The 23,377-nt window shown below is 44.8% G+C and overlaps 1 protein-coding gene across 2 annotated transcripts in view; it reads right to left on the reverse strand.

Annotated features, from left to right (window-relative positions):
• SNX29 (sorting nexin 29) overlaps window positions 1-23,377 on the reverse strand; it is a 179,820-nt gene that overhangs the window by 34,631 nt on the left and 121,812 nt on the right. For both annotated transcript variants that reach the window (XM_058156920.1, XM_058156919.1), the window contains exon 20: window positions 5,772-5,911. In XM_058156920.1, the coding sequence (XP_058012903.1) occupies window positions 5,772-5,911 (140 nt within the window). The remainder of the gene's footprint in view (window positions 1-5,771; window positions 5,912-23,377) is intronic.

Raw genomic sequence — 23,377 nt, forward strand, 5'->3', positions numbered from 1 at the left:
TATTCTATTCTGTTCTGTTCTGGTCTGTTCCGTTCCGTTCCGTTCCATTCTATTCTATTCTATTCTGTTCTATTCTATTCTAATTCTTCATTCCATTATTCTATTCTATTCTATTCTATTCTATTCTATTCTATTCTATTCTATTTTGTTCTGTTCTGTTCTGTTCTATTCTATTCTGTTCTATTCTATTCTAATTCTTCATTCCATTATTCTATTCTATTCTGTTCTGTTCTGTTCTGTTCTGTTCTGTTCTGTTCTGTTCTATTCTATTCTATTCTGACTAGAGATGGCTGTCTAAGAAGCTAAGGAAGACAGAAAAATATATTCGATATTGTCCAAGATGCAGAGAAGAGCAACAAAAATGATAAGAGGTCAAACCAGATGATGAATGATTGGATGTTCTTTGTTTTTCTTCTCATCCATCTAATAAGCAAAAGGATGAGGGGGTGTTTTGATAATAGTCTTTCGGTATTTGAGGAGCCGAAGAGGGCTCATCGTATTCTGCAAAGCACCTGAGGGCATGGCAAGAAGCAATGGGTGGAAACTAATCAAGGAGAGAAGCAACCTAGAACTAAGGAGAAATTTCCTGACAGTTAGAACAATTCATCGGTGAAACGACTTGCCTGCAGAAGTTGTGAATGCTCCAACACTGGAAGTTTTTAAGAAGAGATTGGATAACCATTTGTCTGAAATAGGGTTTCCTGCCTCAGCAGTGGGTTGGACTAGAAGACCTGCAAGGTCCCTTCCAACTCTATTATTCTGTATTCCGTATTCTGAACGGGAAAAGACACAGCAAAGAACAGAAAAAGGTCTAGAAGAACAAGTCTGCAGAACACAGCTGCATCCACCAAGTTTAACGCCAGAAAACAGGAGGACTAGAAGACCTCCAATATCTCTTCCAACTCTTGTTATTCTGTTACCCAGACAATCAATGTCTGGGTAACGTTACCAATGACTGCATCTCCAACGATCCATCTGTTAAACTACTGAAGTTCGCAGATGACACAACAGTGATCGGTCTCATTCGAGACAACGATGAATCCACACACAGACGGGAGGTTGAACGACTAGCCTCATGGTGTGACCAGAACAATCTGGAACTGAACACACTCAAAACCGTAGAAATGGTGGTAGACTTTAGGAGAAACCCTCCCATACTTCCACCTCTTACAATACTAGACAAGACAGTATCAACAGTAGAGACCTTCAAGTTTCTAGGTTCTATCATATCGCAAGATCTAAAATGGACAGCTAACATCAAAAACGTCATCAAAAAAGGACAACAAAGAATGTTCTTTGTGCACCAACTTAGGAAGCTCAAACTGCCCAAAGAGCTGCTCATACAGTTCTACAGAGGAATTATTGAGTCTGTCATCTGCACCTCCATAACTGTCTGGTTTGGCTCTGCAATCAAACAAGACAAACACAGACTTCAGAGGATAATTAGAAGTGCAGAAAAAATAATTACTATCAACCTGCCTTCCATTGAGGACCTGTCTACTGCACGAGTCAAAAAGAGGGCTGTGAAAATATTTACAGACCACTCACATCCTGGACATAAACTGTTTCAACTCCTACCCTCAAAACGACAGCTGTAGAGCCCTGCATACTGAAACAACTAGACATGAGCAGTTTCTTCCCGAATGCCATCACTCTGCTAAACAAATAATTCCCTCAACACTATCAAACTATTCACTAAATCTTCATTACTATTGCTATTAATCTTCTCATCATTCCTATCGCCCATCTCCTCCCACTTATGACTGTATGACTGTAACTTTGTTGCTTGTATCCTTATGATTTATATTGATATTGATTGTTTCCTGATTGCTTATTGGTACCCTATGACCGTCATTAAGTGTTGCATCTTATGATTCGTGAGGAACGTATCTTGTCTTTTTATGTACACTGACAGCTTATGCACCAAAGACCAATTCCTTGTGTGTCCAATCACACTTGGCCAATAAAGAATTTCTGTTCTGTTCTGTTCTGTTCTATCAACATCTTGGCTGGTTGTATCTCCAACCTTCTCGTGAACCTCAGTATTGCGAATCCAAAACTTTCCTTGCCTGTCTTTTCAGATGCTTCCAGATGCTTCAGCTAAAACCCCTTGGGTTCCAGAGCTGATCTGACTACTTTCGCAGGATTTTGACCTCCAGCTCTGGAATTTGCTTTTCGGTTGCTAGTGAGACCCGAGGCTGTTTAAAGACCAGGCAATTAACTTCTCATGAATGTTAATGGCTGGCTTTGGGCCACAGGTTGAGCTATTCGGCAAGTGTGAGTGGAGCCCTTATTAAAGAAAAGATTCAGCCAATAGCTTCGGGGGGCCTTCAGGGCAAGGAGAACAGCCTCAAAAATCTGTGGAAAAGCTTCTCCAATTTGCTGCCAAATCATGTGGATGTAACAGAGGAAGAAGAAAAAGTGGCAAGGTGTAGAAAATACACCGAGCGTGTTGCACAAACCTGGCCATTAGAAGAAAGCATAATGTTTGTTTGGTTTGTTTCTGAACGGTGCATTCTGCAAAGCTAGTACTGCCATCTGCTAACCATAATTCATGGTTTATGTGTTGCACGAACTCAAGCATACAGAATCAAATGGAACGTAAGCAAACTTTCATAATGACTCCTTTCCACCTTGTTGCTTCAGATTACCTTAAAATCGTTATCAGGGGAAGGGAAGGGAAGAAAAATGGAGAGGAAAGAAAGAAAAAAGAGAGGGAAGGGAAGGGATGAGGACCGAAAGGGAGGGGATGAGGAATGGAAGGGAAGAGGAAGGGAAGGATGAGGAAGGGAAGGGAAGGGAAGGGATGAGGAAGGGAAGGGAAAAAGAAGGGATAAGGAAGGGAAGGGATGAGGAAAGGAAGGGAAAGGAAAGGAAGGGAAGGGAAGGGGAAGGAAGGGAAGGGATGAGGAAAGGAAGTGAAAGGAAAGGAAGGGATGAGGAAGGGAAGGAAAGGGAAGGGATAAGGAAGGGAAGGGATGAGGAAGGGAAGGGAAGGGGAAGGAAGGGAAGGGATGAGGAAAGGAAGTGAAAGGAAAGGAAGGGAAGGGAAGTCTGGGTTGACTCTACTAACCAAAGGGTTAGTAATAATTTAATGCAGAACTGAAAACAATTAACAGGCTAAATCAATGCAAGGAAATTAATGCAGTATCCTTCCTCCTAAGGCTTTTATGGAATAATCCCTAGAAGGGAATATATAAAGTAAAAAAGAAAGAAAGAAAGACAACCCACCCTTGAAGAAATGACAGGCAAAAATATTTCCGAGCCGTGTCTTAGTGACCTTGCCGGGCATTCAACCCCGCCAATGGGTCTTCTCTTGCCCCACCCCATCTTTGGACTTCAGTGATGAACCAAGAAGGTTCGTCAAGCACAGTATCTCTCAAGCTTAGCAAGTTTTAAGAAGCGTGGACTTCAACTCCCAGAATTCCCCAGGCCAGATGAAACTCTGGGCTACAAGCACTGCATCAATACCGAGAAACAGATTGGGATCCGGAGATGATCACGGTCACTTATGATCTTCTTCCCCAGTGAAAGACAAAATCCTAGACAATTACTGGAAGGACACAAAGTGCGTTGATCTGAGTGGAAACCGTGGATTGGAAACCGTGGAGTGGAAACCGTGGATTGGAGAAAGCTGACATAAAAACAATGAAGCCATGTCATTGTCCAGGCTGCAATGAGGAGAGGTGCGGTGGCCTAGAGGTGGCGGTCTCGCCTCAATCAGGAGGCTGTGAGTTCAATCCTAGGTAGAGGCAGATATTTCTCTCTCTCTGGGCACAATGAGAATATATCTGCTGAACAAAAAACTCCGCACTGGTGACAGGAAGGGGATCCGGCCAGTAAACACTCTGCTAGCTCCATTCAGTGGCCCAGACACCACCCCGCAAGGGATTATGGGGTCTTTAAACAATGATGAACGATGATTGTCCAGGTTGCAATGACAAGCCCAGAATATGCCTGAGTTAAAAGCTGTCACATTTTTCAATCAAGACTGTTTCAGGCTTGAGAAACAAAAAAAAGGAACACGCTGAGATTGAAAAGAGAAATTGGCAAATTGGTGTTTTCCACAAAAAAAAAAAAAATCAGATCTCGGGTGCAACGTAAGATATTGAGAGCCAACTCATTAAAAACAAAACAAAAATAAAAAATCCCCAACCTTCAAACATTCAGATATTTGTATTTTGCTCTGCTTTAAAATGAAAGCTCTTATGCGAACATCTTGAAGATTACGGGAGTTCCTTTGCCAGAAAACACCAGCTGACGGGTGCTAAGAAATGCATCTTGAAACACGCTTCAGTGTCCTTTTTTGCGGGAGTTAAACTTCTGTTTCTACAGACTGCCTTCAAAAAAACAAACCCTTCTCTATCCGTCAGCCAAATGGGTTTTTGCCCGCTCTAATTGTGCTACGTGGAACAAAGTGTTCCAATTAAAGATGCGGAAGAGGTGAGGGATTTTCACCTTGCCTGTAACTTATTCCAAGTGACTGTCCATTAGATTTATGTGTCACCTTTCCTCGTAGTAACCTGTGGTGGTCTGGGTGGCTTAAAACCATTAATCACTTGGAAGATACCAAAAAAAAACCAAACCCCCCCCCCCACAAATTTATTAAGCATGCAAATAGCTACGGTCAGGGGTGGGATTCAAAAATTTTAGCAACCGATTCTCTGCCAGGTTTCTGGGTGGGCATGGCCATGGGGGCGCGGCCTACTCAGCCTCCTACACCACAGCGGGGGGTGGGGGGTTTGCCCTCCTCAGGCTCTGGAGGCTTTCCTCGAGCCTCTGGGAGGGCAAAAAAAGCTCTGGAGGCCGGGAAAAGAAGTTGGCCACACCCACCTAGCCAATCCAGAATTGAACTGGTTAGGACCTTTGTGGTTCTTTGAGGGTTTAAGGTTGCCGACCCCTGCCCTAAACGGAGAGCTATTTTTCCCCTCTTGTTCTGTCCCCCCTCGCCTCCATCCGAGCGATGGCTTAATTAGCCGACACTATCAGCTCTGGCAGCAAACTAGCAAGCGACTGCCAAGTGTCTCCGTTATCTCTCTTAATGCCGATGAGTCAACAAACAATACTTCAGCTCCAGTCAAGCAGTTGATTTGCCTGCTACAAAGAGGTATAGCAACCTTTGCTGCTTTTATATCCTGTGGGGTGTGGCTCCATGACTCAGCACTTCCTAGGCCTGCCCCACCCCTGCTTCTGTTGTTCCCGCCTCTCCTGCCTATGAAACCTAGGGTCCAGCCAGGCCTAATTGCCATCAGCTGGGTCTGGAGGCGTGGCCTGGGGGGGAAAGAGTCAGGGGACAGAGGCCTCATTATCTCCTCCACCTGGCCTGCCTCTGGCTCCTGGAGCTGAGCTAGGGAAGCCGGTGCTCCCGAGATAAGTCCTGATGGCCCTTCCCCCTCACTTTCCAAGTCACTTTCTGGCAGGGGCCCCGGCTCGGGGGGCGCAGACACAACACTCTCTTACAATTCTATTCATCGCTAAAGATCTATTTGCTGCTATCAACGCGATCCAATCGCACTTCAAATGAAGTAGTGCTGTTGTTGTTTTTAAGCGCTCTCTCCTCTCTCTCAAAAAAATCCCCAAAAAACGTTTAAACCTTTTTTTGCTGGATGAAGGATGCTTCTTAAAATCACACTCCAAGTTGTGACAACCTCACGGAAGTTCTCCTTCAGGTTTTGTTTTGTTTTTTCCCCCTCCCTTTTATAAATGACAGAAGAAAGAAAAACACCACTCGATGCCCCATTAAGCAATCATTCCTCTCGAGAGATACTCACACGAAAAAGGGCATCAACTGGATGAGAGTCTCTTTTTTGGGGTTGGCAATGAATTCTGGCAGAGCCTGGATGACTTTGTTCATCACGTTTCTCAAGTAGTTTTGCAACTGCTTCCGTCGTTCCTCCACGAACTTGGCATCCTGAAAAAAGGGGAAGCGAGGAGAGAAGACTGAATTCGCCCGGCTTGGCAAGTTAAACCATAACGTTTAATATTTGCGTGTCCTTGTACAAGTGGCAATCACAGGCCCAGGGAGCCTACAGAAGTCCAGATGTTCTGAATTGCAACTTCCCAATATCCTTCACAGTGGTGAAATCCGGACCAGTTTGCTACCGGTTCGCTGGCCGCGCAAGCGTGGTACGCGCCAAAAGGAGGCTTGGGAAGGTAAGTAGAGCAGCGAAGGGGGGGGAAGATCAGCTGTGGTGTGCAATTTAGCTTTGCTAGAAAGCAGGATTTCCTGCTTTCTAGCAAAGCTAAACCCTGCTGCACAGCTGATCATCAGAAATACTGGTTCGCCCGAACCGGTAGCTTTTTAAACTGCCGGGTCAACCGAACCGGTAGATAACTACCGGTTCAACTGAATTGGTAGCTTTTTTTTTTTTTTTTACTACCGATTCACCTCAACCAGTAGTTTTTATCACTCCAGATAAAAACGGAGTGAACCGGTAGCATTTCACCCCGATCCTTCATTATTGGACATTGGGAGTTGTCATTCAGCAACAGCTGGAGCAGGGGTGTCAAACTTGATTTCATTTGAGGGCTGCATCAGGGTTGCATTTGACTTCAGGGGGCCGGGGTGGGCATGGCCAGCTGAATGCCACTCGTATCGGGGGGCACTTGTGGTGGCCAGGTGCTAAGGCAGGACTTCCCTCAGACCCTCCCTCCCTCCCTCTCATTATAATCTATCTTCCTTCCTTCCTTCCTCTTCTTTTTCCTTCCCTCTTCATTCTCCTTTTGTCTTCCTTCCCCCTTTTCCTTCCTTACTCTCTTCCCATCTTCCCTTCTTTTTCTTTTTCTTTTCTCTTTCCCTTTCTCCTTTCCTGTCCCCTTTTGGATGCTCAAATGCAAAAGGGGAAACATTTTCTCCTTTTGTTTTGTTTTTCATTTGTGTGACTAGCCCTCTACCAGCAACATGTTGGGGGGCTTTGTTTTCGCTGGCAGAGGCACCAGGGGCTGGTCCTTCACTGTTTCCAAGGTGGCCCCGGGGGCCAGATCTAAGCACCCCGGGGGCCGGATCTGGCCCGCAGGTCTTGAGTTTGACAGCCCTGAGCTAGAAGGTCATGGGTAATCTAGACACGTAGAAAAAAGACAGAAGAAAAAAAAAGTAAAAAATAAAGAAGAAGAAAAAAAGTAGAAAAAAAGTAGAAGAGAGCCTGAGGGTGGAGTCAAGAGAGGTATCAGCCTGGCATCATTACATTCTCACAAGCAGTCTAAGTACAACATTTCTTGAATTCCGTTGACTCTTATCTAGCAGCAATTTAGCGTGACCATTATTTGACTAGATTCTTGTGTAGAGGCAGCTTAACTGGAATTTAACAGCTAATCCTAATTCTTCCGCCTGATGGTTCCCACATGGGAAACAGGTTCAGAACTCAATGGTAAGCAACACGTTCCACTTTTGAAAATGTTACAAGCTCAGAGCAGTGCTTGGGGTTAAAAAACAGCTGCTCCAATCTCACCGGATGCCTGTTGAGTTTGGAACTCTTTCAGATCGGTTGTAAACGACACTGGGGCATACTTTTCGCTGTGGTTTGAGCAACCTGCCCTGGGCCAGTTCAACAGTCTGAACTAAGGTGGAATGCTCAGAAATGTTTTCCATTCAGAACATTTGGGATAAATCTACCAGAATCTGGTTACAGGATATTACCAATAACTCTAGTTATGCATTCTGTAGGATCCAGCTGCTGAGCAGATGTGCTCAGAAGCATGGGCAAAGGGGTGTCCACCTATTTCCAAGGCTGAAAGGACAAGGACCTATTGATAACCTAATTTTGAGAACTTGCCTAGTCCCCTTTAAAAGCTGTCTAAACTGGTAACCACCACCGGTTCACAGAATTGCAATTTCTACAGTTAATTTGTGTGTTGTGCCTTGAGTAATGATCTCTGTAAAAAATAACAAATACATTAAGATGGTTGATTGAATAAGAACAAATCTCACTTCCCGCCACTGACCCGGTCCTCGCCACGTGTCCTCAGATTTTAATGTTTGGTTTTAATTTATTCACGTTTTAATGTATAGATCGATGATGATAGATGGATGGATAGATAAATGATAGATAGATGATAGATAGATAGATAGATAGATAGATAGATAGATAGATAGATAGATAGATAGATAGATAGATAGATGATAGATAGATAGATAGATAGAAGATATAGATATATAGATGATGGATAGAGAGAGAGAGAGAGAGAGAGAGATAAATGATAGCGAGACAGATAAATGAAAGATAGATAGATAGGATAGATAGATAATAGATAAATAGAGATAGATAGATAGATAGATAGATAGATAGATAGATAGACAGACAGACAGATAAATGATAGACAGATAAATGAAAGATAGATAGATAGATAGATAGATAGATAGATAGATAGATAGATAGATAGGATAGATATATAGATACTGTAGATAGATACTGAGATAGATAGATAGATAGATAGATAGATAGATAGATAGATAGATAGATAGATAGATAGATAGATAGATGATAGATAAAAGATAGATAGATAGATAGATGATATAGATAGATAAATGATAGATAGATAGATAAAAGATAGATAGATAGATAGATAGATAGATAGATAGATAGATAGATAGATGATATAGATAGATAAATGATAGATAGATAGATAGATAGATGATATAGATAGATAGATGATAGATAGATAGATAGATAGATAGATGATAGATAGATAGATAGATAGATAGATAGATAGATGATAGATAGATAGATAGATAGATAGATAGATAGATAGATAGATAGATGATAGATAGATAGATAGATAGATAGATAGATAGATAGATAGATAGATAATTGTTTTGGATGCAGGTAAATGCACGGCGTGCGCAGAGGCTCGGGGAGGGCGAAAACGGGTCTACCGCAAGTTCTGGAAGGGCAGAAAAGAGTCAGTTTCCGACTTCCAGAGGGCTTCCAGAGCCCGGGGAGGCTGTTTTCGCCTGCCAGAGGCCCGAGGTGCCTGGGGAGGGGCAAAAACTCCCCCTCCCGCCATGGTGCAGGAGGCCGACTAGGCCATGCCCACCATAGCCACGCCCACCCAGCAACCAGGCAGGGAACCCCTTGCTAACATTTTTGAAGCCCACCCTTGCTTACATTGGCACGAACTAGGGTGCCGCCATTCATACGACCCTCTTCCAATTTAGTTTCCAAGTCCCTCCGACTTGACAGCATATTAGAAGCAAGAAATCTCTGGAAAGAAGCCCAAGGGAAAAGGAAAAGGGCTGGTAGACCATCTTAAGGAAAGTTTTTTTGTTTGTTTTTTTAGCAATTTGCAGAACTGACGCTGCGTTTCCGACGGCTTTCTGCTGGCAGCTGCGCAGATGACCATGTAGAAGTTAGCCGGAGGCGGTGGATGGTTACATAAACAAAGGCATGCTTTAAAACCTGGGTAACACCAAAAGCCCGAGGAAAAAAACCCTCACACCGGCTCTTCCCTAATGGATGATGGCAGTGTTCCTCCATCTTAGCAATTTTGAAGACCTGTGGACTTCAACTCCCAGAATTCCCCAGCCACTGAACCTAGTTTTCATCTGTATTCAGGAATGTATTCTTCGTGGTTTTTTTCTGTGCGAAACATTTGGAGGGGTGGAGAGGGGAAGAAGACATCCGGACTCTCTCTCTCTCTCTCTTCAGGTCAAAGAGAGGAATGGTTTTAGGAAGCGAGAGGTTGCTAATTCCTTTTAACAGACGCATGTCACTGCGGATTTAGCGTGACATGCGAAACTGGCATGGGGAACGTTAAAGATTTATAGGAATTTAGCATGAAGATACGAGGATTCTGACTCAAGCTGGCATTTCTCCCTTTTTCCTCCATATAATATCCAAGAATAAGGAGAGGCCACTACAGAAGTCCTTAATTTTTTATAGTTATCTCTTGGAAAACTTCTTTAGAACTATTTCAAATAGCTATCCTTAGTGAGGTGAGTAACTTGAAATGGCTGAGCAAATACAAGCGTACTTTTCAAGTAGACACTATTTGAAGTTACAGCTGCCAAAACACCTTAGGGAGATATTTACGGGAGCGAGATTCGAACAGCTTGACACAACGATCAGATAGGGGAGATTCCATTCTATCCCCTACATTGAGCGTCTCTGCATTGGCGGAGCGGCAGAGGTAGAAGACCTGGCTCACAATTTATTTGACTGTGTTGTGACCTAGGCCCAAGTAGTTATTACCAGATGCCCCCAACGATCTGGGTCCTCATTTTACCCACCTCCGAAGGATGGAAGGCTGAGTCAACCTTGAGCTTGGTGAGATTTGAACGGCCGAACTGCAGCTAGCAGTCAGGTGAAGTAGGCTGCAGTACGGCACTCTAACCACTGCGTCGCCTTGGCTGTTATAATATAATGGAATATAAATCCTTCCATTCAGGGGTGAAATCCAGCAGGTTCTGACAGATTCTGGAGAACCGGTAGCGGAAATTTTGAGTAGTTCGGAGAACCGGCAAATACCACCTCTGGCTGGCCCCAGAGAGGGGTGGGAATGGGGATTTTGCAGTATCCTTCCCCTGCCATGCCTACCAAGCCATGCCCACCAAGCACACCTCACCTACCAAGCCACGCCCACCAAGCACACCTCACCTACCAAGCCACGCCCACAGAACCAGTAGTAAAAAAAAATCAGATTTCACCACGGCTTCCATTCCCCACCATTCAGTCAGAGCTGAAGAAGTTTCTTGGATGAGAAGTGAAACATCTTCAAGGAAAAACAAAGAAAATCCAGTGGTCTCTTGAAAAAAGCAACCACCACCTTTGGGACAACCGGTCTTAAGCTGAGGACTGTAGGTGCGGGTGTAAATATATAAACTGCGACATACACAACAAATCTGCCTCATATCTTAAATACATATTTCAATAGCAACAGAAACGACGGTCTAACCCATACGAAGCAGCAAATTGTTAATTGCTCCAAAGAGGCCAATAAGGATTGGTAGACAATATTGTTCAAACGTGCGCAGGTTTTTTTCTTATTGTCAGCTTAAAAACTCCCCAAGGAGATATGGCTGCTCAATGAACAGGAAACCTTTATAGGCCCATTTAATGATCTTGCGAGAAATCGCTATTTGGGGAGCTTTAAGTACATTGATCAAAATATAAACAGGAAACGTGACAGAGCGGATTCCGCTTTAGAAAGCAACGGCTTTGGTTTGGTACAGTACAGGTAGTCCTCGACTTACCGTGTTTCCCTGAAAATAAACCCTCTCCCGAAAATAAGCCCTCCCCTGAAAGCAACAGCTTTGGTTTGGTACAGTACAGGTAGTCCTCGACTTATCGTGTTTCCCTGAAAATAAACCCTCTCCCGAAAATAAGCCCTCCCCTGAAAGCAACAGCTTTGGTTTGGTACAGTACAGGTAGTCCTCGACTTATCGTGTTTCCCTGAAAATAAACCCTCTCCCGAAAATAAGCCCTCCCCTGAAAGCAATGGGTTTGGTTTGGTACAGTACAGGTAGTCCTCGACTTATCGTGTTTCCCTGAAAATAAACCCTCTCCCGAAAATAAGCCCTCCCCTGAAAGCAACGGCTTTGGTTTGGTACAGTACTCGTGCTCTTTGACTTGCTGTGTTTTTCCAAAAATATGCCCTCCCCCCAAAATACGCTCTCCCCGAAAATATTTAACCGCATGCACACCTGGTCCCCGCCATTTCCTCTGGTTAGGGCTAGGGAGACAGAGCTGGAAATCAGGTAAGATGGCAAGAGGAGCCCTGTCTGGCTTCAGGCCCCCCAAAATAATAAGACCTCCCAGAAAATAAGGCCAAGTGCTTATTTCAGGGTTCTTACGATACATTAAACATTTGTTTAATGATGGTTGGAAGTTAGGACAGTGCTACGAAGAATGAAATATTTTGAGAAATATTAAAAAAGGCAGAATATTATATTTCCCTAAAGGGAGAAACATGCTCTTGGAGACAGAAAGCAGCCCCCACCTTCCTTAATAGCCCTCGGCAGACGGCAGCACTTAAGAGGTAAAGAGATAGATAGGTCTATTCATAAACAAATACCCTCACCCCAAGATCCAGCAAAGGATTAGCTCTCAGCCACAATAGAAATTTCCCAAAGTCTCTTCATTGCATCACCTCAGAGAGTCCAAACTTCAACCAAACCCCGGAGCCCAGACAACCTACAGAGCCAGCTCTGAGCCCTACAACAGCCAATAGAATACATGTTCTTGCACAGGAACAGGAAGCTCAAGTGCAAAGCTTAAAGAAGGTATAAAAACCCTTCACTCTCAACTCCATGTGGCCAGCTGCTGTGGCCTAGAGGTGGAGCTCTTGCCTCACAATCAGGAGGTTGTGAGTTCGATCCTAGGTAGAGGCAGATGTAGCATCTCCTGTTTGGGCATGGGTTGGACTAGATGACCTTCAAGGTCCCTTCCAACTCTGTTAATCTTTTATCTTTTATTGTTCAGTTGCTCAGAACCATCTATGTTGCTCTGCTTCATCATTAAACCATCATTTTAAAAAAGGGTGACTTACAACCAGTCCTCGCACTTACGACTGTCACAAATGTCTCTTTTTTTTACATTGGTTGCAGTATCCCAGGGTCCCCATTTGCAACTTCCCAACCAGCTTCCAATGGGGGAGGGGGAAGCTGGATTCGCTTAACAACCACATGATTCACTTAACAACAGCAGCAGCAAAAAATTGGATGTGATTGATTTCATCCCCATCTTGCTTAACAACAGAAGGCGCGGTCCCAATTATGGTCATTGTTCTGACCTCGGCTTCCCCAAAAAGCACAAAGCAGAATCCTGGTCCCGACAAAATCCTTTTTATTAAACAAGCAGTTGAATTCCACTCATTCACCTTCAGCAAAATCTTTCAAGGGAGAATTTACAGTCACAGACCTTATCTGGCCTGGAGAACTGCCAAGCCGATATCTTCAAAACCTGGCAAGGAGTCTCGGAGAGTCACAAATCAATTAGGCGAACTAATTGTCTCCTGCAAACTCCCCTCCTCTTTTGCTCCTCTTTTATTCCCTCTGGGAGGGGCCATTCATCGTCCACCTGTGGCCTTACTCCCAAGTCGACCCTTGTTCTTTAGCTGTTCCCTTCGTCTGGCAACTCTGCACATGCGCACACTGGGAACAGGCTCCAGCTGTTTGTCTGCCTCACTGATGTCAGACTCCAAAGGCAGCTGGTAACTAGCATCTGGCCCTGGCCCCCGCTCTGCCTCCATCGCAGAGCCCTCATCAGAGCCTTTCGCAGACTCCAGGACTGGCCCAGGTTCCTCCCCAACCTCCTCACTGTCCGAAACTGCTGCCAGATCCACTGGTGGGCCACAACAGTGTGTGGAAATGGGCACTGATTGTCAGAAATGTCGTTTGGGAGGATGGGGAAGAGGGTGCCGCCATCAGAAAGTTTGTTTCCTTGCTGCCTGTCATTTGGGGTTTTTTTTCTTTCTGAGAGTAGACTGTAGAAATAATGACTTTCTCAGTGGGCTTGTTTTTCTGGTTTTTCCCCCCCTTTTTTGCTCTTGTTTAGATCTTCAAATCGGAATCAAACTTCCACCAGCCCCCAGAAGTGTTTGCAAATTACACTTGGTCTCCAACAACTGTTGAACAGCCAGAGCAGAGACATTGGGGGGGGGGGCTTCTAAAAGCATCTCAGGAGCGTGTCAGGCTGCCACTAATGCCACGGGGGTCCACAATTCTGGGACATGTTAAAAACACAAGATGCCACTTGATTATTCAGCAATTCTAATTGAAGCTCCTAACGGAGAAGACGACCCTCCTTTTCCCAGCCTTCGGGCTCCCTACCTTAATTCTTTTTTCATATATATATTTAATGAAAACAAAATAAAAAGGAAATTTGACATGCTGCAAAGTGCCAGGCTCCGGCACCAATCTTCTTAATGAATCCCTTCTCTGGGGAATAACAGGAAACAACTAACCACAAGGCTTTTATGAGTTGCTGCAAATTTTCCTTGCTGTTCGATCATCTTCCCCATAGAATCATGATGGCAATCATTCTCCTCAGCAATTGTTGTGGAGTGACTCAGACTTATAGGACAAGCAGCTAGCCCCAAAGGGAGGCTATTTCTTTTTAGAGGCTAAGACCAGGAAATTATGCGCCTGATTTCCAAAGTCATGGTCAACTATTTTCTCTCTTCCCCCCTCCTTCCTCCTCTCTCCCTCCCTCCCTCTTTCTCTCTCTCTCTCCCTCCCTCCCTTTCTTTCGTTCTTTTTTCCTTCCTTTCTTCCCCTCTCTCCCTTTCCTTCTTTTTTTCTTTTTCTGTGTTTCTTTCTTTTGCCATCTTTTTATCACCCATCATCTACATCTATCTATCTATCTATCTATCTATCTATCTATCTATCTATCTATCTATCTATCTATCTATCACTCTATCTATCTATCTGTCTATCTATCACTCTATCATTCTATCACTCTATCACTCTATCTATCTATCTATCTATCTATCTATCTATCTATCTATCTATCTATCACTCTAACTATCTATCTATCACTCTATTACTCTATCACTCTATCTATCATTCTATCTATCACTCTACCACTCTATCTATCTATCTATCTATCTATCTATCTATCTATCTATCTATCTATCTATCTATCATCTATCTATCTATCTATCACTCTATCTATCTATCTATCTATCTATCTATCTATCTATCTATCATCTATCTATCTTGACTCAGCCTTCCATCCTTCCGAGGTGGGTAAAATAAGGACACCAGATTGTTGAGGGCAATATGCTGACTCTGTAAACCGCTTAGAGAGGGCTGGAAAGCATTGTGAAACGGTATATACCGTAAGTCTAAGTGCTATTGATATCTATCCTATCATCTATTGATCATCTGTCCCCTGCTTTTATTACTTTGACAAATAACTCAAGATGGCAAACATATCCCAAACAGCTTCCTTCTCCTGTTTGCTCCGCAACAGGGAGCCTATAAGGTGAGTTAGGCAGAGAGAGAGAGAACACGATGGGCCCCAAAGTCACTCAGCTAGATTTCAAAACACAAAGTTCATCGAACTTCCTTGATCTTCTAAAAAAATAAAAAGTTGCAGAATTACACAGGAATTCCCCCTTCCACAATCTTTTTGCTCAGTGGGAGCTTCAAAGCTATTTCAGTTTGCCCTCCGCAAACATTCTCTCCTCTGTTTTCACCTTCTCAGGTAACCACAAAGAATTGACCAACTTTGCAATGTTCTGCAGGGTCATTTTTAGCAAGGCTATAAATACCTCACCCAATGGGATCCCCCTCTCTCCCCCCCCTTGCTTTGCTCAAGCTTCGATCTGAAACCCTATACGCTTCCTTGGTGACTCTGCATGTCCTTGGGTGGGTGGGGGAAGCAGGAGAAAGTCCAGATGGCACTAAATTAGATGTAATATATTAGCAGAGGAGGAGGAAAATATAGACTGGGTGAAATTAGGCTTAACAGCAGTAACTGTGAGAGGGATCTTGGAGTATTAGTGGACAACCAGCTAAATATGAGCCAGCCGTGTGCAGCGGTAGCCCCAAAAGCCAAAGTAATCCTAAACTGCATTAATAGAGGGGTACAATCAAGATCAAATGAGGTACTAATACCATTCTAAAAAGCCTTAGTAAGACCACATCTAGAATACTGCATCCAGTTTTGGTTCCTACACTATAAAAAAGATGTTGAGACTCTAGAACAGTGGTTCTCAACCTTTATAGTGCTGCGACCCCTTTAATACAATTCCCCACAATGTGGCGACCCCAACCGCAGAAGGGGGGGGAAAAGCGGCAAACTTTTTTTTTTTGAATTTATCGCGCCTGAAGCCGTGTTGGCTAGCGATCTGAACTGCTTGCGATTGCCTTGAGGACAGAGGCATTAAAGCGGAGACTCCTCCCCTATTAAGTTTATCGTGCCTGAAGCCAGATTAGGCTAGCGATTGGGAGTGATTGCAGCTGGCTTGAGAGGGAAACATCAGAGCAAAGATTTCTCTCTTTTTTAATTCATGGCGCCTGAAGCCGAATTCGGCTAGCGATTTGAAGAGCCTGCAGCTGGCTTGTGGAGTCAACCATTGAAGCGCGATTCTTCAACTCGCAAGTATACTTTCCATATTTCCGATGGTCTTAGGCGACCCCTGGCAAATCGTCATTCGACCCCCAACAGGGTCGCAACCCACAGGTTGAGAACCGCTGCTCTAGAAAGAGTGCAGAGAAGAGCAACCAAAATGATTAGGGGACTGGAGGCTAAAACATATGATGAATGGTTGCAGGAACTGGGCATGGCTAGTCTAGTGAAGAGAAGGACCAGGGGAGACAGCATAGCAGTCTTCCAATATTTGTGGGGCTGCCACACAGAGGAGGGGGTCAAGCTATTCTCCAAGGTTACCCGAAGGCCAGACAAGGAATAATGGATGGAGAGATTCAACCTGGAAATAAGGAGAAATTTCCTGACAGCGAGAGCAATCACCCATTGAACAGAAGATCCCTTCCAACTCTGTTAATCTGTATCTGTAAAATTAAACAGGGCTTTCTCTTCAGCATCTGCTCATTTGCGTGGCTTAAAACGTCATGCCCTTTGGGTGAAAAATATCAAAAGTATATCTTAAAATTAAAGCTGAATTTTTATCTTTAACTCAGTACTTGTAACTAATCTTGCATATTATGGAATGAAAAGGTCAACTTGCAAACACAGAGGCTTCTGATTTGCAATCTTATTAGCCAGAGGAATGTAATTGGGGTGTGGGGTGGGGTGGCTAAGGACTTGACTTGGCCATCAGCTTCTACCATGGAATTATTTCTCTGTGTCGCCGATGCTAAGGGGTTGGCTAAGCCATAATGGGATTGTTTTTGATTCTGGCTTGTCATGGTGAAGGGACCACTCAGCTACTATGGTTAATAAACCACAAATTGTAGCTTAATGTTACATACAAGCCATTCCAGTTTTTTCAGCAATCTGTGCTTAAAACAAAATAGGGTAGAAACATTGTCAGCTTACCATCACTGAAGATGGATCAGTCTCAATTCTATTATTGTGGTTAAGCTTTTGATGGGAAATGGCTGGGGTCCAATCCAGGTGTGAGCGATCTACTCTTCCGATATGTCCGGAGTACAACTCCCAGTATCCTAAGCTATGTGCACACTATGATCAGTAATAAGGGATCGTCAGAATTATGGTTCAAATCACAGGGAGGATGCCAGGGGATCTCTATTTTTTTTTTTAAAGAAAATTTATATGGCTGCCCAACTCACTCATTGTGAGTCTGATGGCTTACACAAATAAAACTCTAATGTTGTTAGTTGCGAAGTCGTGTCCGACCCATTGTGACCTCATAGACAATGTTCCTCCAGGCCTTCCTGTCCTCTACCATCCTCCAGAGTCCATTTAAGCTCACACCGACTGCTTCAGTGACTCCATTCAGCCACCTCAATCTCTGCCGTCCCCTTCTTCTTTTGCCCTCAATCCTTCCAAGCATTAGGCTCTTCTCCAGTGAGTCCTTCCTTCTCATTAGGTGGCCAAAGGATTTGAGTTTCCTCTTCAGGATCTGGTCTTCTAAAGAGCAGTCAGGGTTGATCTCCTCTAGGACTGACCGGTTGGATCGCCTTGCAGTCCAAGGGACTCACAGGAGTCTTCTCCAGCACTTCTCCAGAAAAAAATATAATCCTTCAAATAAACTGGCTTCTATTTAATCAAAGATTCCAGGCAACGGGAGCAATCTGATTATATTCCAAAGATTTTGGGACTAAATCTCCCACGATCCCATTGACCATCTTGGCTGGGCTTGAAGGTGATACCAAACATTGTCAAAGCACTTTGTATCTCGTCCTTAAATCATTAATAATTTCTGACTTAGCCTTAAGCACCTTATAGAAATACCAATCTCTAGAAAATGCTTAAAGTGCATCTAGCCAAGGTGATGGTTTTCCCAGTTGCATTGGATGGCTGTGAAAGTTGGATCATAAGAAAGGCTGAGCGCCAAAGAATTGAGGCCTTTGCTGTGCTGGAGGAGATAAGGCAATCGAGTCAATAGAATGGGAAGAATTTTACATCGTCGCCACGATGTAAAAAAGATGTTGAGACTCTAGAAAGAGTGCAGAGAAGAGCAACAAAGACGATTAGGGGGCTGGAGGCTAAAACATATGAAGAACGGCTGCAGGAACTGGACATGTCCAGTTTAATGAAAAGAAGGACATGGGGAGATATGATAGCAGTGTTCCAATATCTCAGGGGCTGCCACAAAGAAGAGGGAGTCAAGCTATTCTCCAAAGCACCTGAGGGCAGGACAAGAAGCAGCGGGTGGAAACTAATCAAGGAGAGAAGCAACTTAGAACTAAGGAGAAATTTCCTGACAGTTAGAACAACTAATAAGTGGAATGACTTGCCTGCAGAAGTTGTGAATGCTCCAACACTGGAAATTTTTAAGAAAATGTTGATAACCATTTGTCTGAAGTGGTGTAAGGTTTCCTGCCTGGGCAGGGGGTTGAACTAGAAGACCTCCAAGGTCCCTTCCAACTCTGTTGTTGTTGTTGTTGTTGTTATTGTTGTTGTTGTTATTATTATTGTGTGCTGGGTTTGCCTGTTCTTATTAAACAGATAATGCGAGGAACAACCGAACTGTGATCAGAATGCCATTAAAAAAAACAAAACAACCCACAGCATGTTCTTTGGAAACCCCTTTGGTGAGATCATCTCTAAGCAATTTTTTTTTTGTAGAAACGCTTAACTCCCGTGGTTAATTTTAGAAGCTTAAAGCCGATGCTACTCTTCCTTTCTAAAAAGACTTAGAAATGAGCACGACGGTACACCGAACTGTTTCAAATTGGAAGGGTGCCACCACGTCATGTTCGGGATAGTTGTTTTGTCTCCAAAAATGTTTCGATTAATGTGGTTCAGACATGAAGATTCGATGACTTCCAGCCACTAGTCCCAGCCATCTTAAAATGGGGCATACCTCCAGTGATGGGATTCAAATAATTTAACAAGCGGTTCTCTGCCCTAATGAACAGCTGGGTGGACGGGGCCATGGCCAGGAGGTGTGGCCATGCACACACCCCGGGAGCAAAAACGGGCCACGGGAGGGAACACGCCGCCTCCCTGCACCCCGTTTGGGCCTAGTAGGTCTCCCTTCAACCTCCTAGGAGCAAAAATGGGCCATGGAGGGGGAGCACAGTGTGCCCCCCATGCCCCAATTTGGGCCTAGCAGGCCTCTCTGCAGCCTCCTGGGAGTGAAAACGGGCCGCAGGGGGGGCTGTCTGCCCCTCCCCGCCCCCCGTTTTAGACCTAGAAGGTCCTGAAGCCTCCTTGGAGCAAAAATGGAGCACTGTGGGGACTCCTGGAAGTGGCGAGGCAGGGAGAGGCGGGACAGGTCAGCAATTTAACTACCGGTTCGGCTGAACCGGCTGAATCCCACCACTGCATTTCTCCAGTGTACAAGGAAGGGAGGAAACAGAAACTTGCTGGCGAGTAAATGTATTGCTACTCTTGAAATTCTGATCCTGTCCAGTCAAGGGTCAAGGGCATTTTTCAGCCCTCCAAAGCAACCCAAGTCAGGAGACAGACGTCACGAGAATAAGTTCATTGTTGTAAATTCTAAAAAGAGAATCTTAAAAGTCTGTCAGAGTTCCAATCTTTTCTTCTGACGCTTATAAAAAAAAAATTAAGGCAAGGTATCTTGATACCAGTGGAAGAGAATATTTGAAGCTCAGGGTTGAACTGTGGATTCGTGGAAGACCAACAACCGACAGGGCAAACCTCACTCCCTTCTAGCACTGATGATGTTACCTAGTTGGGTAATGGAATGTCTGCAAGAAAAAACACCAAGGTCAGAGAGCACCAAGCACCTCACAGTCGTCCTCCTCCTCCTCCTCCCTCTCCACAAATCTAATCTAATCTAATATATAATATAACAACAGAGTTGGAAGGGACCTTGGAGGCCTTCTAGTCCAACCCCCTGCCCAGGCAGGAAACCCTACACCATTTCAGACAGATGGTTATCTGTCTGGTTATGCCCTATGCACGGTCACTCACGCACTCGTGACGTCTCGCCTGGATTACTGCAATGCTCTCTACATGGGGCTCCCCTTGAAGGGCATCCGGAGGCTGCAGTTAGTCCAGAATGCGGCTGCGCGGGTGATAGAGGGAGCCCCTCGTGGCTCCCGCATGACACCTATCCTGCGCAGACTGCACTGGCTACCTGTGGCCTTCCGGGTGCGCTTCAAGGTTTTGGTGACCACCTTTAAAGCGCTCCATGGCATAGGGCCAGGTTACTTACGGGACCGCCTACTGCGACCGAATACCTCTCACCGACCCGTGCGCTCTCATAGAGAGGGACTCCTCAGGGTGCCGTCAGTGAGGCAATGTCGTCTGGCGATGCCCAGGGGAAGGGCCTTCTCTGTGGGGGCTCCCACCCTCTGGAACGAACTGCCCCCAGGACTTCGTCAGCTTCCGGACCTTCGGACCTTCCGCCGCGAGCTTAAAACACACTTATTTATTTGCGCGGGACTGAGTTAGATTTTAAATTTATGGGTTTTAAATTGGGTTTTAGTTTTATATTTTTAATCATAATTTTAACTATCGGGCTTTTAGAATAAGTTTTTTAATTGTTTTTATGTTGTATTTATGTATTTATATGTTTTTTAAGTGCCTGTTAACCGCCCCGAGTCCTTCGGGAGATAGGGCGGTATATAAATATGATTAAATAAATAAATAAATAAAAATCCAACATTTTCTTAAAAATTTCCAGTGTTGGACCATTCACAACTTCTGCAGGAAGTCGTTCCACTTATTTATTGTTCTAACTGTCAGGAAATTTCTCCTTAGTTCTAAGTTGCTCCTTTCCTTGATCAGTTTCCACCCATTGCTTCTTGTCCTGCCCTCAGGTGCTTTGGAGAATAGCTTGACTCCCTCTTCTTTGGGGCAGCCCCTGAGATATTGGAAGACTGCTATCATGTCTCCCCTGGTCCTTCTTTTCATTAAACTAGACATACCCAGTTCCTGCAACCGTTCTTCATAGGTTTTAGCCTCCAGTCCCCTAATCGTCTTTGTTGCTCTTTTCTACACTCTTTCTAGTTCCCCTTCTGGCTCCCTTCTAGCACTGATGATGTTACCTAGTTGGATAATGAAATATCTGCAAGAAAACAACCAAGCTCAGAGAGCACCAAGCACCCCACAGTCATTGTCCTCCTCCCCCTCCCCCCCTCCCCTCCCCCTCCTCCCTCTCCCCCTCCTCCTCCTCCCCCTCTCCCTCCTCCTCCGCTTAGGGAAGGCTGTATAGCAGTGTGAAGTGGTATATAAGTCTAAGTGCTATTGCTATCCAGGTCATGGTTGTCCCGAAGGTGCTTTTTCAAAAGGCAAATGGACTTTTTTTTTCGCCCCCCCCTTGCAGACATGTCACTTCTCATCCAAGAAGGTTCCTCAGTTTGAACGGAACCGAATTTTGATCACATGACCTCGGGGGTTGCTACAACGGTTGTAAGGGTGATAAAAACAGTCCTTAAGTCACTTTTTTCAACGCCGTTGTAACCTCCAAGGGTCACTAAACAAAGGGAGTACCCGCAGGTACATATTTATAAACAGTAGAACCCCCTGCATCCATTGTAATGCCACTGCCGTATTTTAGGCATTTAAATATATATATATATATTTTTCACTGTATTTTTTCATTTTAAAACAAACTGGAGCTCCATCGTCAGGGAAACCCTACAGTTTTAAATAAACAAAGCTTAGATATTGAGCAAATACTTTCAGGAGGCATTTCCTTAATAAAGCCACTGAATACTCAAGCATGCACCGTATTGGAGATATTTTATGTCTCTGATTTAGCAGACCGAAAATGTAATAGCTTTGAGCTGCCTTTTTTTTTTTTTCCACATGCTAAGAATATATTCAGATGCACAGAGGGCATTGTTCTAATAGGCTGTTTTTCTCTTCGAGACATCGGCTGATGGCAACGTGCAAGGCATAAATATCCACAACCCGATTCCGAACAGCAGGGCTGATAAATTCATTCTAAATTACCCTGCTGAGAAGGCCCAGGGTTCGGTTGTGGGACGTACACCCCAAAAGGGCAGTGTTCTGTCCCCCTCGCGTCAGTCCGAGTGATGACTTAATTAGCCGGCAACTATCAGCTCTGGCAGCAAACTAGCGAGCGTCTGTCAAGTTTCTCCATTATCTCTCTTGATGCCGATGAGTCAACCAGGAGCAAACAGTACTTCAGCTCTAGTTAAGCAGTTGATTTGCTTGCCACGAAGTGGTATAGCAGCCCTTGCTGCTTTTATATCCTGTGGGGTGTGGCTCCATGACTCAGCACTTCCTAGGCCTGCCCCACCCCTGCTTCTGTTGTTCCCGCCTCCCCTGCCTACGAAACCTAGGGTCCAGCCAGGCCTGATTGCCATCAGCCGAGTCTGGAGGTGTGGCCTGGGGGGGGGGAAAGAGTCAGGGGATGGAGGCCTCATTATCTCCTCCACCTGGCCTGCCTCTGGCTCCTGGAGCTGAGCCAGGGAAGCTGGTGCTCCAGAGGTAAGTCCTGATGGCCCTTCCCCCTCACTTTCCGAGTCACCTTCTGGCAGGGAGCCCAGGTCAGGGGGCGCAGACACAACAGGCAGTGTCAGAAACCTCACAGCACCAGAAAAACAGTGTCAAGAGACTCAAGCCAGCCTTTCCTCCTTTAAGAAAAGCAAGAAGCACCAGCCGAAAGGAAAACTCAAGAGCAGCCACAAAAGTAACAGGAACACTTAAGTAGAGCCATTAAGATAAGGGGAATCATGATGGAATTAATGGAGGCGAGGAAAAAACAGAAACAGACAAACCCCCACAAAGTTCAAGATATACTGACAAGAAGCAATGGAATCAACGTTGCTTTTCCGCAAAGAACCCAGCAGCTCGTTGCTGCTTTTTTAAGCCTTATGGGAGTGGCCAATCATCTCCTGGCCTTACTCCCAAGTCGTCCTTTTTGCTTCAGCTGCTCTTGCCTTCTGGCAGCTCTTCGCATGTGTGCACTAAGAACAGGCTCCTCCTGTTCCTCTGCCTCTCTGCTGTCCGCCTCTGGAGGCTCCGGAGTCCGCGCATTGCTCCCAGATGGCCCTGACCCCATATCTGCCTCCGACACAGAGCCCTCCTCCGAGCCTTTCCCTGACTCCAGGACTGATCCATAGTCCTCCCCAACCTCCTCACTGTCCAACTCCGCTGCTAGCTCCGCAGGCTACTGGCGGATCACAACACTCCTTAACAGTCCCGAGAATCTATGCTTTATGGGAAATGGTAGCATACTTTTAGCTTGTCTGTCTATAGATGAAGAATATTTTTTTAAAAAAATATGCTTGGAAGAATCACAGCACCTCTTTCTTGGTTTGATGCTCAACAGTCCTTTTGTTTACATTCCAATACGAGTGTCGCACTCTTTCCAACAGCAGTCGTGATATTTGGCTTACCTAAAT

Source organism: Ahaetulla prasina, chromosome 14, assembly GCF_028640845.1.
Source record: "Ahaetulla prasina isolate Xishuangbanna chromosome 14, ASM2864084v1, whole genome shotgun sequence".
Taxonomy (NCBI): domain Eukaryota; kingdom Metazoa; phylum Chordata; class Lepidosauria; order Squamata; family Colubridae; genus Ahaetulla; species Ahaetulla prasina.